Raw genomic sequence first — 18,920 nt, 5'->3', positions numbered from 1 at the left:
CAAAAATAAAAATGAACAATTAGGAAAAGAAATAAATAAACTTCATCTGATTCTACGAACCGATAGACTGACATTTTTACGCAGCGTAACGAAGAAGCGCCATCTTGTCGCTCGGGACACAAACGGATAAGCGAGGAGACGCAAAATTGAACCGACTGAATCCCGTGTGTGACTGTCTACACCCTGCGTGCAGCATAGTTGTTCAGCTAGTAATTGCCAACGAGGCTTCGCTGTATCGTTCGCGTGTGCACGCCTTCACGCGCGCGTCCGCTTCGCGAATGAAACGTAACGAAACGCGACGTTTGACCTCCGTAAGGTGTCGCGGACGCTAACAAGAGAGAGCACGGGCACGCGAACGCCGGAATGAGACAAGCAGTACCATACATTCGTGCGGTCAGTCGCATAAGTGTTCGTGCCGCGTCACGTGCTCCAGCACGCTCGGGGTTACGCCTCTTTGTTTTCGGCAGTGAGGCAACAGCGCACCGATAACCAATCAGGTCGACGGCGACACGGCGTTTATGCTTCCGAACGTCTCGTTGGAGTCCGAGTGGCGCGACGCTATACGGTGAACACGATATTTCCTGTTGAGATGCTTTTGTTCTGAATTTGCCAGTGATTTTGAGATACTTTTGTTGTAAAATTGTCAATGACGTTGTGATACTTTTGCTTTAAAATTGCCAATGACGTTGAGATACTTTTGCTCTAAAGTTGCCAATGATATCCTGATACTTTTGCTCTAAAATTGCCAGTGACATCTTATATAATCTTCTGTGATTAGAAAATAAAAGATTGTAAGATCTGGTTGCAAATATTGCACTCGTAACTGTGTGTCGTCGGAAGTGACAATTTTCTAGGTTAAAAGATTAATTATAAACAATATCATAGACAAAATGAATGAAGCTACGAATACGTTACTGCATTATCCAATTTGTTCGTTATTATGCTCGTTACATTTGTCGTTACGTTCGAACATGCGCAGAAATATCCTAATCAAAAGCACACACTTATTTCAACACTAAAATATCAATAATAACAAAACAATGTTTCATTTAAACTCCTTTGCAATGAGTAACATTGATTCTTACTATATTCAGCCTGAAATCTCCACCACGAATCTCTCTCATTAAACGCCAAGGGGTTAAGAGCAATGAGTTAACCAGCTAAACAGTTAAACCAGCCATAATAAAATTTCAGTACACAAAGAATCCGGACAAAGTATTCGGCAATTAAACCGTATTGTTATTTCATTGCGTTTAAAAAAGGGCAAAGGGTTAATCTCTCATCGGCACGCCTAAGGGTGGGCCGATAGCGAGGTTATGCAAATCCGATTCGGGCCGGGGTGCCGTTATTATTTATTTCAGCCGGGAATTGCTGATTATTTCACCTGAAACTTTTCACGCGTCGTCTGGACGTCTCTATTGCTTCTCAGTCGCCTGCTTTCTCCCCTTTCCGTTTTCCCTTTCCGCTGTGTTCGCGAAGCATCCCCCGGAGCGTCGAGTTTTAATTACACATATTTTTTGTGCGAGCCGCTCTCAAGGCCCGCGGTATGCGCCAGAAGGGCTCTACACGACGGCGACGTGAATATTCTGAATTTTGACAGACGCTCGACGCTTCTGGCATAGCCATCTCGACGCCGAGCGACCGCGAAATCTCGTTTCCCGCTTGTCACGGAAAAGTATTCGGCTGCGTTCAAGTTCCCGTCCCGATGTAACGCGACCGAAGTTTGTTTTGGCCGAGACTCGCGAGACTTTTTCTGCGAGCCGATATTGGAGCGATGCTCGCTTAAATTCTAGAGAAATCTGCTCGGCTTAATTACACTGGGTTAGATCTACTCTTCGCTTAGTGCTCGCTGTCTCGAGCTCGGTGTAACGTGACCTTAGTAAATAGAGACGTAAAATGAATACAATTAGGGGAAGAGATGTATAACCATGCAACGAAGAATATTTCAGTTGAAATCAGCTTAAATTTATCTTCTCGATTGTAGTGCCGATGGAATGTGGAGATTATTCTGATTAAAACGAGTCCAAACACGGTAGGAATCGGACTAGTATGATCGATTTCATGAAAATGAAGCTTTAATTTTGTTAATTAGATTGAATGGGTAAAAGTAGTCCGATTTGCGTCGTGTTTAGACTCATTTTAATCGCGACGATCTCAGAAATTCAGTCGCACTACAACTGAGAAGGTAAGGTTAAAATTATTGGAATTGAAATATTAATAGCAATAAGAGCTTGGAGTGTATTTTACCTAAATTATTTTTATAATGCAATCATCTTATCGCATATCTTAATTTAGTATTGCGACAGTAAGAATCTTGATTTTATCAATCAGTTTGCAAACATCGCATTTTACCATAAGAGTTAAACGTATTTTGCACCAACGATATTTTTACGGTTCATTCAACGTTTGTAATTAAATTGCAGACGTAAAACGAAGCTAGATTATAAATAAAAGGACTATCTTCCGTGGTTTATATGCTGCACAGGTGGAACGTACCGTATGCTAGGAGATTATTATCGTAAGTAATGCTACTAGTCCCTACAGCAATAAAACAATGCACGAAGGCGCGCACATTTCTGTGCGCCAAGATCACGTTCAGAGATTCTGTCCAATTTTGACATTCGAGTTTGCGAAATATTCACTTCTCAATCTTTATTCGGTTTTATCGTTTAACGATATAAAGAATAACATCTCGAAATTATGTAGGTAAATTCGAAAAATTGGAAATCATATGGTATGATTCTCGATTGATAGGCAACAGACTTTGAAATTTTTTAATTTCGTTCTATCTTAAAACAACCCACAAAAGCGTATTGAACGAAGCAACATTCTACTAAAACAAATTAAATACATTTGATACAGTGGATACCTTCAACATTCGATGTTTGCTAAAAAAGCACAATTTTTGCGAAAATCGTTATTTGTTCATTTTCCTAATATAAATTCAACTGATTCAGCTACCTCGACTAATAATTACTCACATACGAATAAAATTTCTCATTGAATGTTTTTACTTCAAAGAATTTCTGCAATTGTTCGATATGAAAACAACTTCGCATTTCAAAGAAGCCATTGTAACCCGAACAAAATCATTATTTGTACATAGTAGAATTTTCGTTCGTTACTACAGAAATGAATAAACGAACCTGTACAATTTGAAGCGGATGGATTAATTAATATTATTTTAAAGAGACGCAGAAATGTACGTGAATATGGTATCGCGCGCGATGAACAAGTGTCGAACTTCGACCGTAACGTATTTGAAACTTTAACTGACCAAATGAAACGTTCACGTATTCCAAAAAAAGGTTTTCTTTAATGCGCCATCTCGGGTAACTTGAAAGCCCGGTGTATTTGAATTTAAATGCACATACTGCTCGTATAACGTAGTCATACTGACCCCATCTGTAGAATGTGCAATTTCGCGAACGCATGGTATCGAAATCCCAATTCTTTCCCCGCAGTCGAATGCTTCTTTCGAAACACGGTTCATTTGCATTCCATTGGAAGGATTAAGGAAAATTTCAACGGAAATTCTGTATTAATATTACTGCAACCGTTTCTTGCGATGATTTCTCGTATCCATCTTGTTTTACAAAGACGGTGAATGTATTCTAACGGCTTCTTTTTCGTTATATATTTTCATTATATTGTAAAAGTATGAAAATATATAAATGTTAAATGATAATGAAGTTAATAAGAAGAAACGATGGGAAGAAACTGTAAGGAAAAGTTAAGATAATGAATTGAGAAGCTAGAGATAATTCGAGTTTACCGTTAATTCTCGTCACTGTCATTCGAATCGAAAACCGACTCAGTTGAAATTTTCTATACACTATTCCTATAGATTATTAATACTTCCATTAACACATGAGATTAGAGAGAGCATCTGTTGCAGGAAAATCTATTATCGAAGTGAATGCTAACAGTAGACACTGAAACGAGTATAAACGATTGATTTGTCTGGACAAAAAACTGGATATATTAGGATTAATTAAAGTAGTTAATACAGAAGAGTAAGCTAAATTATATATCAGTTGTTTAAATAATAGGAAAATAGGGGGAAGTACATGCTGATCTCTTGCTGTTCGAGCAATTATATCATTTGTTTGCGACTTAGTCTGCCAAATACGAACATTTCATATCGCCGAAATGCGGACATTCGACTGCAAGAAATCATTTCAATCAGATTATTTAAAGAAATAATCCATATTTTTCATTGCTCTGTTCAATGAATTAACACTAAACGTACCGATACTTTATAGAAACCTATTTCTGAAGCAACGAGTCGAATGACTGATTACAAAGTAAAAGTAAACAAGATAGATGATCGATTCTTCTTAGTGGAAATAGAGAAAGAAAAGACAAAAATTGAAAAACTAATTCATCCGACAATATAAGAGCAGATATAAAGTTGACGCGGCAAAAGAAAATGCAGAATTTTCAATCGAATTTTAAAACCGGTCATACCTCTATGGTGTTCACCGTAGGAAAAACTATCCAACCTCATTTCCATTTCATCGCGTTCCGTCGCAAACTAATGGCGTTCGTATGCGCGTTATTCGCCTATAATCGAGTTTAATTGCAGGACAGAAATTCCTTGCTTTATACCGACACAAAGATGTTTCTAATTTCGATCACGGAACACAGCGCGTTCGCGCGAGCGGAGAGCTGATTCGAAGGGCGTCAAGATGGCGTGTGCAGCGCGAGGAACTAAAATTCGACTATTCATATAATGAAAATTGAAAGTTAACAATGTGTTGCTAAGTAGTTCCTGCTATACAAAATCATTTTCATTTGAAAATTAAACATTTCCTGTGAATAAATCTCGTTTCTCTATTTACATAACGTAGCAATTGAAACGCGAAATGTTCATTGTCACTGAAACAACTTCATTGAAAACTTCATTCACTGAAAAAACGTAAACAAAAACCTAACCAGAAAGATTTTTTAGACAAAAGTTGTATCACTCGTACGTTCGGCTTTATCGAGTTTTGTTCAGAAAACGGCCGGTTGGTCGCAGCGTGCGGTGGAAGCTACGATCAGTGGAAAAGATAATGTCGTTACGAGGGTGTCCGTCCTTGCCGTGAATCCGGCCGGATTATCGTCATCGTTGCCAACGTTGTTTGAATATGCCCCGTCAATTTGTACCGTCGATGTTTACTGTTATCGTCGTTCGTGATCGATCATCGTAGAACGGCTAACGTCGCGGAGGAACGGGACGCTGTGTGCACGTCGCTCGCGTCATTTTCCGTCAAACGGCCTGCGAGAAGTGACAGGTTTCATCCTTCTTTTTTCTCGGTCGGCGAACAAAATTTACGTGATGCACTAAACACGACAAATCCTGAAAGTTGCAACTGCACCGTGACGGACCATGAAGAGCAGAAGATTCTACAGGCATTACCGGTCTAACAGTTTCGGCCCCCGCTGGTTGGTACGTTGATTACCATTCGTTGTGTTTCGTAGCGTTTTAATGTTCCTTTTATCACACGTTCGGTGTATTGGACTATAAGGCTACTAACTGCTAACTGCTAACTATTAACTACTAATTACTAACTACTAACTACTAACTACTAACTACTAACTAATTCGATCACTGAGTCTACAAACTCAGAGATGTAGAAAAGTGAAACTAGAGGATGTAGATAAACATCTTTTTTTCTAAATTGTTAGCCTCGAAATGAACAATTTAGATATCTTTTGTACACTCATTAGTTTCGAAGATACCGTAGAAAATATACTCCCAACCCTCAACTGTGAGTGGTGTTTTCATCCCTTCGAAGTTGTTGTTGCTAAGAAAAACGTGTGAAATATTTTCTTGAGAACTATTCACACAAGTTTCATCAAATCACCCGTGAGCAAGAACACTCCAGACATAAACGTTTAACCCTTCGCGGTTCTTTAAAGTACACACAACTTGCAACATATGAAGCTGAATTATACATCAAATGCTTGAACAATAGAAAAGGGAATTATACATTGATCTCTTACTATTCAAGTAATGAAATCATTCGTTTGCAACTTGGTATCTCAAATATGAGCACTTCATTTGGTTAAAACGTCGAAATTCGTCCACGAAGGGTTAAAATATTTCCATATCTCTAAAACAGTTGAAATATTCACTGTTCTATGTGATTATCTATTTATTCTGTATAATTATTACTGAATATACTCAAATTATTCCCAGAATAAAGACAAGACACACAGTTTCTCGGTTTCAGATTTATCAATTCCTGCTCGCCGATGCTAAATTGAGTGACGCTTTGCATCTTGGTTCGTATTATGGGATTGTCACACTACTCACCTGGCTTTTGACCTTTATTGTTCTCGTCTATTCGTTTACGGTGAGTGCCGCGCGAACGTTCTGTTCGTTTTAACGCGTTCACCTCTCCACGCGTTTTCGTTATTTACTGTTTTATCGCGGCGTTAATTGTTTAGTTGCTCCTCGGCTGATGAGTTTATTGAAATTGAATGGAACCGAGGTCAGCCGCTGTTGCTTAAGGAACCCGTGAAGTTCATTTCTATTAGGGCCCGGCATTCGCGTTGCTTTCTACCCCTTTCCAGAGTGTCTTTGTCGTAGAACTCTGTTTAACGGTCAAATCGAAAGTTTTGCTGATGTTTAACGAGTATAAAGGTCAACTCAATTAAAAGCGAAGTCAACGGCGCGTCAAGAGTTCTACTAAATTTAATTTACATTTTATAGAACTCGTGGAAGTGCCCTTTAATTTTGTATCTCTTTTCTTTTGGTGCCATATAATTAAATTTCAATTTCGGAAATTCAAATAAAACGGTTAAATTCGAATTTGGTAAATTTAAATGCGAATTTAAATTTACATTCGAATTTGATAGATTCAAATGGAAAGGTTACATTCAAATTTAATAGATTCAAATAAGGAGGTCAAATTCGAATTTAATAGGTTCAAATAAAAAGGTTAAATTCAAATTCAATAAATCCAAATAAAATGGCTTCGTTCCTTAATTTATGTATGATTTTTCGTTAACAATGCTTTGGTTCATACCAAATTCAGTAATGAACACTTTGAGTTAGCTTCCAATGAATTTTTTACATGAAACCTTAACTTGGTCTAGAGAAAATCTATAAATTACCAGAGAAAAGAAAATATAGGTACAGATAATAATCGATGCACCAATGATTAATAAATGTATAATAAATATTAAGTAGAGCGAGACACGTATACTATAGAATGAAACCCCGTACAATACATTATCCTCTAGCAGGTATTCTTATAACGCGACGAAAACATCACGGCAATATTCATAAAATAGTGGAAACATCTTCGTATAACGCGTTACACAAATTTATTATTTTCTTTTTTAGAAATATGGTAGTTACTCCTTGTTCGTGCGTGTATGGGGAAAATGATAGTTTTATAAGATGTAAAGGTGCACCGCAAAAGCATTATAATAGACACTCGAAGGCGTAATTGACATTTTCACTAAACTCTACCTAACTTATAGTAAAAATTAGAATAATTCCTGCTCAAAATTTATTTATCGTCAGAGTTCTATAGAAATTATGGTAAGGTGTATATTATGTAGATATGTACAGTTTTAGGTATTTCCAAAACTCAATTATAAAATGTTGAAACATAAATTACCAGATCGCAATTAAAATGATACGATTTGCAAATGCCGCACTATCCAACACGATAATCAATATTGTAATTACAACTTGCATAATTTTGTACTTTAATAATTGCTTAGGCTTACGCGTGAAATAACAATATACTCATGGATGAATAACCATCTGCTACTATTTGTTGGGCTGATTAATCCCTCGAATGTTAATGATCTCGACTATATCATTTCCATTATTTAGAAAGAAATATTTTTAGTTGGAATTATGCAGTAATTTGAATTTGAGAAAGATGAGTTAATATTAATACAACGTTCTTAATGTTTTCGGTATTTATCATTTTCTAATATTCTTTTAATGAAACATTGTTGGTTTCTTACATTAAAACTATTTGTATTACACGAGGAAGATGGATTCATAAATCTGTAATACCAGAATTCAAAATTCCAGTTAATGCAGGTACAGGAAGAAAAGAAAAAGTAATCTGCTAGTAATCGGATTGACTTAAGGAGCATAATGTTCAGTTAATTATTAATCAAGCACGGTTTCCCTGAAACATGTTTTCATACAAAATGTCCCTTTAAGTTCTTATTATAGTAAAGTCGCCATAAGAATCTTGAATTTTTAACGAAGATTCTTCGAAACAGTACGACAAGAATGGTACGATTTTTCTAAAACTGGGTTACAAAATTTATGTCATTATTACTAAACCATTGCTTACTGAATGTTATAAAATATCATAATCATAGAAATACATAATTTATTAATTAAATTTAATAAGTAACTTTATTCACTCATTATCAGTCTCTTCGCTTGATCATTGTTTCGTATACAATGCATTGTTTCACATTTTTGTCTGATCTCTTTCTTTTGTTCACCATTTGATGTACAGTTATAATTAGTAATATTTATCTAATAATTATATTTAATTTATTCATAAACAAGACATACATTTCACAGTATAAAACTATGGTATATTCCCTTCATACGTATTATAATCTTTTCTCCTGTGATTTGCACAATGTGGAACGCATCATGCCAGAAAAATCCTGCGTATTAATAATTTCCACTGGCAAGAGAGTTAACATCGGCAAACAAAATTACTTGTGGAACAAACTAATACATTGAATTACCTACGTGAATAGTGCGGTTTGCTTTTTCAAATTATAAATAATAACAGCAAACAGTTGTTACGTTTCCATTGATATCGCGAAACTGACGGATAACCCATTAATAATTTGAATACTTTAAAGCGCAATTGAAAATATCTTTATACCAGACATTTTCCACTGACTTTATCGATCGGACACTTTTGCCAGGAACTACGACTCCAGATATTTCCAGAAAACAGAAATGAACTCTGATCGATTCGTTGAAATCCGTGAATATTTCCTGAAATATCATATTTGTGTATACATTCGTTAGCGGAGGCTAAGGAACTTTCGATAATACGTGCATGTGCATAATAACACACTCATTAGCGTGCCAGCTGGAAAAAGTAATAACACGTGGTATGTCTCTTTTTTTAGTTTTGTAACTTCAGCAATTTTGTACATTCTACAGTTTCGAGAATTCGTTAGCGAAGTCGGAATAACTTTCACATTGTTTTCAATTAATGGGGATTTATCTAGAAAGTCATTTCCGTAGGTTCCACGTGATATTTAACCTTTTGCGGACGAAGATTCTTTGAAATGTACAAAACTGTCAACAGATGAAGCAAAATTACATATCAATTGCTTAATTAACACTAGTACTACCGAGGATTTAATACGATTGGTATGTAATCCATATAAAAATTGTAACAATAGATTATGTTCGGTTTCTTCAGGCATTCATTACAGTGTTCAAGTGAAGCTACTTTCAAGCTATTTTCAAGATTATTTCGAATCTTCAATGCTTTTAAGATATCAATCATTGCGGAACAAAAGAATCGAAACCAGTCATTGTGACTGGTACGGTAGTTCTAGTGTTAAAAGAAAAGAGGGAAACTACGTGCTGATCTCTTGCTGTTTGACTAATTAAACCATCTGTTTGCGACTTAGTCTTCTCGAAGATTTCGTCTCACCGAAATGTCGACATTTGTCCGCAAAGGGTCAAGTCCGTGGCTGACGATGACTAACACTAGAATGACACTAGATGATGGTTTTAGTCTTCTTATTTTGCAATTACTGATGTTTTCGAAGTATTCGTTATCCGAAATGATTTTTAATTTCAAAGCGATACACCTCTTTGTAATAGAATTTTTGATTTTCTACTGGCTAAGAACGATGAAAACTTTGAAAATTATTCGAAAATATTTTTATATTATAAATAATACTACCTGATACGGTGATATTCAGTCATGTCCTCTCGCCATAGCCGCTAATAATTGTAAAGGTTGCTCGTCACCTTAAACATACAATAATAATAATAATAGTAACGAAGAATCATGGATCATCTAAGAATGGCGAACTCTTTATAACTTTTAGAATGTTTCTATGTATTTACTTTAAATAGGTCGAAGTTTAACACATTGAATGCCATGGGGGTCACCGGTGATCAACGAAATCGAATTACTGTTCGCTCAATTAAATGATGATTATTTAACACGTTCACTGCCACAAGAATTTCGAGCGTTTTGTTATAGTAAGATTTATTCCTTTATAATAGAGGAAAATAGTATTAGAAATAATTATTAATGTTTTGGTAATACAGTACTCGTATTACACTATTATGTAGCTTCTTGTATTACTAAATATTTTCATTCGATATAAATTTTCTTATTGTAATTGTTTTCAAGCAGTTTGGAAGCTCCGGTCATCGATGACCACCGTGGCAGTCAACGTGTTAAAAACATTTCTACATTGTAAACAATGCAACCTTATACGGTGAGATTCAGCTAGATGATGGTGTAATGATAGTAACACAATTCAATCAAATGATTTAATGGTATATTGTTTTCGTCTTGGTTGTTTTGCTCTATGAAATCGTGCGGCATTGAACGTGTTAATTGATGAAAAATTTATTTATGGATTGAACGTTTATCCGACATCGATTCCAGTGCGCGAGGACGATAGATTCGTACGAGGAGGATTTTCTGGCTTTGCAGAAAGAAGTAGACAAGGTACACTCGGTAAAAATTATGAACAAGCTGCGGATTTTCATGCAAATACAGTGAATTATGTAAGTTAAACTAGAACTAATCTGAATTATGTAAATTCGGTAGCCACGGGTGTTCGTTAACTTTATACGAGGTTCAATTAGGTTCAAAGTAACATAGAAACTACATTTGATATTTTTGTCACGAGTTTCTTCCGTTGTATTTCATTTTGAATGATTAAGAACCTCGTAAATATAGAAAACTTAGAATTGACGGTTCCTTTTCATGCGATTTGTCTGCAAAGATTCGATTTAAACATTCGTTTCTTTTCTCGGTGATTTTAATGGATTATCATTTGAAGCAGAAACGATATTAAATTGAATTGTATTGATTGTACTCGATTAATTGCATAAATATCCGCAATCTACTGATTATAAAGCATGTGTCGCTGGTTTCGGAAGTTTTCGAACGAATGAAATTAACGGAACATCAACTTCGCCCATAAACGGGAGTGATATAACTGTAAAAGTTTATTAATGAAAAAAGCGGTTGGCTTTAATGCTTGTGAAATATTTAAATTGACTAGAATCTGTAAAATTAGAAACGTAAAACAGTAATCGCATGTTTGATTATGTCTTCTTCGATTGAAAATAGAGAAATACTAAAAATATTGTATTCTTATTTTAATTACTTTTTTGTTGCCTCCTTTCATATTTTAGAAACAATTCTGAAATTGTAGACAATTCTAAGAAAAAAGTCAATTCAATAGCTCGGTAGTTTTAGTGCTAATTAGTATCATAAATATTCTTTTAGTGCACAATTTAAAGAAAAATGAATAGTAATCGTATTCCCCGTTATTATACCATGATATGACTGTCAGTCAATTATGAGAATAAAACGAATGATTAAGATGTTATTGTTTTTGTTTATAGGGTCCAAATGTTGAAAGCCCAAAAAACTTTTGGAAATGCAATATGAAATAATGAAAAAATCCAAAGAAAATCCCCCTATCATTTCCCTCACATTTACTATTTACTATTTACCCAAAAATATAATATTACACGCACAACAATTTACAAAGCATAAAGCTATGAAACAGATAAACGATTCCTCGGCAAAAGTTGCTGTTCCTTGATCTCCCTGAAAACTTCTGGAACGTCCTGCGCGCAGGCAGAGGCAGTAAAAACAATTAGCGATAATTTGCAGAAATTCCCGCGGAAGAAAAGCTTGATGGACATCAGACCTGCTTACAACTGTATTCGTAAACACGTAAGTTCGTTTCAAACAAAGCCGGGTAAACCTTTTGCGCAAACCGAAAGTGCATTTCGTTGCTCCGCTCGGAGTTTCGTTGCGATCCCGACTTCCTTACAACAATACAGGTAAAACGAATGGTCAATTGCTTTCTCATTTCTAGTTGCAACAGACCGACGTGTTCCAGGAGAAAACAAATAAAATGGTGGGTCCTCTTTATCTGTAAATCCCTTCCCAGCGATAAGCTTAACACGTTGACTGCCACGGTGGTCACTGATGACTGCAGCTTCCAAACTACTAAAGAACAATTACAATAAAAAACTTGATTTTAAATAAGAATATTTAGTAACATAGGTAGCTAGATCATAGCGTAATATGACTACTGCGATACTAAATCATTAATAATTATTTTCAATATCATTTGCCTTTGTTATTAAAGAATCAGTATTACTATTCAAAACGCTAGAAATTCTCGTGGCAGTCAACGTGTTAATACGTTGAATATCATGAGGGTCATCAGTGGCCACCAACCAAATCGAATTACTATAGTTCAAACTATATAATTATTTACAATAACAATAATTACTATAGTTCAAACAATGATTATTTGAAAATAATTCCTATATTCACGCTAAGTGGAACATCAGTATGATCAATCGCTTCAAGAACTACAACTTTTGTCGGAAAAGAAATAATGTTGTTTAGATCTTTGCCTTTCGATATTTATTCTTTTTAACTTTTCGCACTCGAGGGGTGTGACTCTCGGTTGTCATTTGATTTGATATACCAAAATCCTAAAGTCTTACAATATTAATACACTGAATGTCATGGGAGTCATCAGTGACCCCTACCAAATCGAATTACTGTAGGTCACTCAGTTAAACGATGATTATTTGAAATAATTCCTACATCCACGCAAGTGGAACATCAGGATGATCAGTGGCTTCAATAACTGCAACTTTTGTCGGAAAAGAAATATTGTTTAGATCTTTGCCTTTCGATATTTGTTCCTTTTAACCCTTTGCACTCGAGAGACGATTCTCAGTCACCAGTTGATTTCATGTAGTAAAACTATAAAATTGGATATTCAATATGGAACTGTACATAATGCATCGGTGAAATATTGGGATAAAAAAGCTTTGTTTCTCAATTTAATTGCGATTTCTCTATGAGTTAATTTAAACATCTTCTGTGTCTAGTTAGAAAATGTTAAGTATTTCTAACGAAATGCTTCCAAGTGCAAGGGGTTAACACGTTGAATGTCGTGGGGGTCATAGGTGACCACCAACCAAATCGAATTACTGCAGTTCACTGAGTGAAACATTGATTATTTGAAAAAATGTCTATATTATAAACAATGCTACCCGATACGGTGACATTCAGCTAGATGAACGTGCAATTATAATACTGTAATTCAATCAACTGATTCAATGTTATATTTTTTTTGTTTTGTGTGTTTGTTAACAGGCATTTTCCTTTTTCCACAGTTGCACAAGAATCTTCTGGAACTCGAAATCTTGAACAGCAGGATCAACTGTCTCCGTAAGCTGTTGAAATCGGAGGTATAACAGCTTAAAGAATTCTTTGGTATTTAAGTTTCTATTTCCTCTGGGTAATTTAGGAATTAAGCTCTTTTTAATTCTATCTTTGTCGCGAAGGCAACTTTTTACAACGCCATCTCTTTCCTAAACTTCCCGTGTGCTTTTTTAAAAAGTAATAAATAAAAGCACAAAATTTGAATTATATTTCTAGAACTTTGTTAAAAAAAATTCTCAAACATCACGTTAATTTTCGATGATCAAGTAGAGACGCCTTTTGAGCAATGTAAAATTTCAGGTTTACATGCGCGCAATTTCTTTCTTCATTGGGGATCACACAGTTGAACGTATTAATCATGAAACGCTTCATTACTTAAGGAGATGTTATATTCATTCTCCAAGCCGTTTACAAATTTAAAGTCATTCACCATTTACGCTTCGAATTGGTTCAAAATCCCACTTCCATTCAAATGTTATTATGAATCAAATATATGTGGATCTCCATCAATTCGATTTGCATTTCATTTTCATTCCGTACATTTTCTTGTATACCGATGTAAATCGCTTATTATTCGAATTCCGAAAATTATTGTTTGCGTTAATATGAATACGTGTAAACAAGTGAGTAACTAAAACAGTCTACATGAAAAAGGTCCTTTCAAATTTCGAAATACAATTAAAAAGATATATATATAAATATTATATATGGTACATAGGGGGGCATAAGAATTTTATAAAAGTTTAGGTGAGGCATGGCACAAGAAAGCTTGGGAAACATTGCTCTACAGGCTGAAGTTTTGTTCTTGATTATAAAAAAATGGATGAATAATATTATAAATGTGTCAATAATATTATACATTTACGTATTAGTTAGGTAATATGTTAGATTACATATTAGTTATATTTAGACATTGTATAATATTATCCACACATGTCTTCATAACCAAGACACATACGAAACAATTGCTGCACACTTCAAAAATGTCTCCACCCGAACACATTTTTCAGCATGGCAATTTATATAACACAGTAGGCGTCGGTATCTACCCATAAGCCTCGCCTAGCAGATTTCGTTCCCAGGGTAGAACTTTCCAGACAGCTTTAAACCTGTCGGCCGAACAAGTTGAATCTGAAACCCGCGATATATCTTGAGTCGCGTGAATTTCCATAAGTTCATCCTAATTAACAAGATGGGAATCGTGTCCCTTTCAGCGAGAACCACTTTTAACTGTTTTAATCTAATCCCGTTGTACGCGCGCGCGCGCGGCGTCCGTTCCTTTACAGTAGACTTCGTGATTATCGCGTTGTAAAATCTCGCTTTTTCCTACAAGCTGAGCGGGCGAGCGAGCGAGCGTGCGCACGCGCGCACGTTGGTCCGTTTCTTGCAATGAATTCCGTTTAACGTGGCAGCAATGAATAGCGAGTTAAGTTGTCACGCGACGTTTTCGGCCACCGTCTGAATGAGCATCACGCATCTTATCTGCGTGATATATTCCGCCTATTAGCGGGGCCGGGGCTTTGTTAAAAATATGATGAATCGCGCAAAGAACACTGCTGTCATTGTAAGGGAACCTATTGTGAAGGGTACGAATGTTGGATATTATAATGCGGGGAGTAAGATCGCGAAGAAAGACGCGGGATCGTAATCCCTGCCGAGCACCTTCTCGCATTTTGTACCATCCATCTCGCGAGTGAACTCGTCCGCCGCGATTCATCCGGCGAAAATATTCGAGGCGAGCCGTAATTTCATCGAAACTAAGCTAGTAGCTTATCATCTGTCTCTCGTGAACATTATGAAAGTGCTTTGGTCGAGAGATTCTCCAATTTTTCGATTGTTTCTTTGAAACTTCAGTATATTCGGAGTCGAATTATAGTAATGCTTGCTTAACCTTTTGCACTCTTATGTCGAGCGTGACTCGGAATTTCATCGAAACTGCGTTGGTAGCTTGTTATCTGTTTCTCGTGGACACCAACGTCGTTTCCATAACGTTATTTGCATATATACGAATTCTACATATTCACGGAGTCAATTAGACTGAGAAACATAAACAAAGATATGGTACAATGTAAATTCAAACATATCTTTATTTTACCGTTTCACTTCTCGAAACTATTCGTACGAGAATCAAGTTAACGGTTAATGCTTATTTAAGGAAAATAATGTGAGTAAGAAATATCAATATTTGCATAGAAATCTGCAGACCATTTGGGCTGAACGACAATGAACATACGATTAAAGTAAAACGAAGTAAGACTCAAATGATACGGCGATTAAACTTATCAGCAGTAATGAAGTAACAAGAACAATGGAAATATGTCGATGGAATAAAAGTTACGAAGCATAATGGTACAATTTACCGGGCAATCAAGATACGAATAAAAGCTGATAATTACCGAATAAAATCAATAACTTTACGTAATTAATGGAGAACGATGGCAATTGGAAAGAATTTACCTGTGCTTCGTCCACTCGTTTATTAATTGCGAAACATTTAAAGTTACGTTAGAAGAAGATGATCACGTTCTCGTTTCGTTTCATTTTTAATCGATCTGTTTATTATTAGAAGACGTGTTCTTTCGGATAACAAAACACCTCTGGATAACAGATCGATCGAATACCCGACAAATTGCTGAATTCGTTTTTGAATACAGTTTTAATTAGATTTTTTTCGTACGCGAACGTCGCGGTTGCTAATGAGAAAGGACATTTACCAATTTTCTCCGTTCTACGGCGATTCTGTTGCATCGCCGCCGAACGGAACAGAGAAATACGACTTTCAGTTGGTCGAAGTACTGTTCATTCAATCTGTGCATTAAAGTACAAACGGGACAATATTTTCCTGATGAGTTTGATTACGTTTGCAAAGAAAATAACGAAATAGACCATCAAAGTTACGAACCGTTTCGTTGGTTATAATGCTAATTAGTATTACGTGGTTTCCTCTTGTCAGATTTATTCTGTGAAAACATTAATGTTAATCGTGACTCGTTCGTTGTTTGTTAACCCTAACGTATCACGTGTTTTTACAACGAATCATACCACGATGTGACTCTCATTCATTTATGAGAATAAAAGGAATGATTAAAATATTATTGTTTTTGTTTATAGGGCCGAAATTTTCAAAGTCCAAAGAAACTTTTGAAATAATCAAAAAATTTCAGTAAAAAGTGCCAATGTGACTCAGAGTCGCATCGTGGTCCGATTAGGGTTGATTTAAAGTTTAGTTTACAGATTTAGGACTGATGTTCGAACAGTAATTTATAGTAATGTGTTGATGTTTATTGTTATCTATTTATTAATTTTAATTTTTAAATTATTTTAATTTTCTTCTCTTTCTTCTTGAACTCTTCTTTTTAGTAAAGACAAACTGTTCGTGATAATTGTGTAAAATATGAAAGTTCTAATGAGTCTTCGTCGGAATATCAAAGAGAACTATGAAGCAAATTGCAATTTGCAATGCTTAATATTAAACAGAGTTGACATTTTCGCTGTTGATTTGCAATTTATATATATATATATATCCAATAATAATCAAACTCGGAATATTTATGTATTTACATATCTCACGCTCGGTTTTCGAAAAGCAAATTTTTATTGCATCGATGTCCTCGAGAAATTAAAGAAATTTGTTCAATAATTTTGGAAATTATAAACACATGAAGACGAAAGAAGAGAAATAAATATTTCGATGTTTTCATATATTTAATTTTTCAATTTCAAGTTTCTCCACACGAATACGAGTATAAATTAATGGTAAACGATGCTTGTAATTTTTAATTTTCGTTTTTATGAATTGAATGAATTAATATATAAAATAAGTATAATTAAAAATAATATATAATAAACACAATTCATAAATATAATTCAAATTAATATATAAAATAAATATAATTCATAATAAATATAATTCCCAAACAATATAAAAAATAAACATGTTCTAATAAGATTTAATTTTTATACTTTCTTAACCCTCTATAAGCCTACGTAACTTTGAAGTCACACATCAATAGACTGGGTTAAATTGATTTATTTAATTTTTTGTTGCAAAATGATGAATGACATTAAATGATCAATAAACTTAAACTTTATACACGCAGGCGTTTACGTTCGACGTCATTGTAACTTCGAAGTTACAAAATATATTCGTTTTAATAAAACTATTAAAACTATGGAATACATTTTTAATTTGTGTGCATATGTTGATATTTATTAATTTCATACTGCGTAAATTTTGTTATAATCTCGAAAGAAAACTCGGCCCATAGAGGGTTAATTAGATATTTTATACTTTCTAAAGTACCACAATGTATAACAAATTTGCATCGTCATAAGCAGCATGACGTACAAGTGCGAACGGTTAAACCGGCGATGGTACGTTTAATGGGAAAAAGATTCCTCCATTTAAAGAACGACGCACGAACGTTTCAGGCGGAGTCCGAATGGCAGCGGAACAGATTACCGAAAGTGTATTATCGTCCCATTGATTCATCTGCAGCGGAGCAATGGCCAGCAGCGTTACAATGTAATTAACCAACTACAAATGCGACCAATAAATACTTGCATCAACTTATTATGCGCAAACGTAGCACCAGCTCGTGATATTCGTAATCAGAACTCGATGAGTACGTATCGATAAAAGACTAGATACGCGTTAACGACAAAGGGGCTTCAAATTAATTATCAATTGTAAACGAATCCGCCTACCACGTGTATTGATAATCCCCTGTGCACATCCACTGTACAGCGAAATATTGTTACTGTCAGCAAATAGACAATTGTCTATGAAATATTAAATCATTCTGTACCAAAGATATACTGACACTAGAACTACCGAGAATTAATACACAGCTATACATAATTTGTTATCAAAATTAAGGAAACAAATTTCTTGAGATTCGAAGACTTTCCTATTGCTATATTTGCACAAATGCAGGACTTTAGTTTGAAATATCTTACTGAAGCACCTTTATCGTCTTAATAATGAAATAAGAGTCTTGAAGTCGGCCATCTTGTCGCGTCTGCTACACAGTTCTAGCGTTAAAATTTCTTTCGTTTTTTTCCTATGAAATTATCCAAGAACTCGTCACTGAATATGTCTATTAAAAAGTACTGATTGTAAATAAATAAATTTTATTGAGAGAATGATTTAGATAATTGAGTACATTAAGTCGGTTAGATTTATGAACTTCTTTCGCGTTAACAAGTTAACTTGTTATTACGTGCGTACTGTCTGCGCAATATTCTCGCGCTGTTACGAGAAGTTCTTTTAGGGCGAGTTCGTTACGCAATATCGAATTTTGTAGAGATTCCCGACGAGAGAGCTATATGGAAAAAAACTATATGGATCCTTTTCAATTCGGACAGTCCGAAAAAATATCTATCGGCCAGGAGTGTACTGTGTCGAAACAATCGGAATAGCGCCGAACCAATATTATCGATTTCAGTCCGCAAAAT

General features: G+C 35.1%; 1 protein-coding gene across 1 annotated transcript; it reads left to right on the top strand.

The window, feature by feature from the left end:
- Window positions 1-5,374: 5,374 nt before the first annotated feature.
- On the top strand, window positions 5,375-18,281 carry LOC116431832 (uncharacterized). Its single transcript, XM_076365636.1, has 8 exons — window positions 5,375-5,434; window positions 6,222-6,344; window positions 10,447-10,464; window positions 10,638-10,700; window positions 11,883-11,945; window positions 12,091-12,132; window positions 13,415-13,489; window positions 17,895-18,281. The coding sequence occupies exons 1-8, from the start codon at window positions 5,375-5,377 to the stop codon at window positions 17,994-17,996; spliced, it is 546 nt and encodes a 181-aa protein (XP_076221751.1). The 3' UTR covers window positions 17,997-18,281.
- Window positions 18,282-18,920: the final 639 nt, after the last annotated feature.

The sequence above is a fragment of the Nomia melanderi genome, chromosome 3 (assembly GCF_051020985.1).
Source record: "Nomia melanderi isolate GNS246 chromosome 3, iyNomMela1, whole genome shotgun sequence".
In the NCBI taxonomy this organism is placed as follows: domain Eukaryota; kingdom Metazoa; phylum Arthropoda; class Insecta; order Hymenoptera; family Halictidae; genus Nomia; species Nomia melanderi.
The sequence above is the reverse complement of the archived record's forward strand: the minus strand, read 5'-3'. Positions and strand labels throughout refer to the sequence as shown.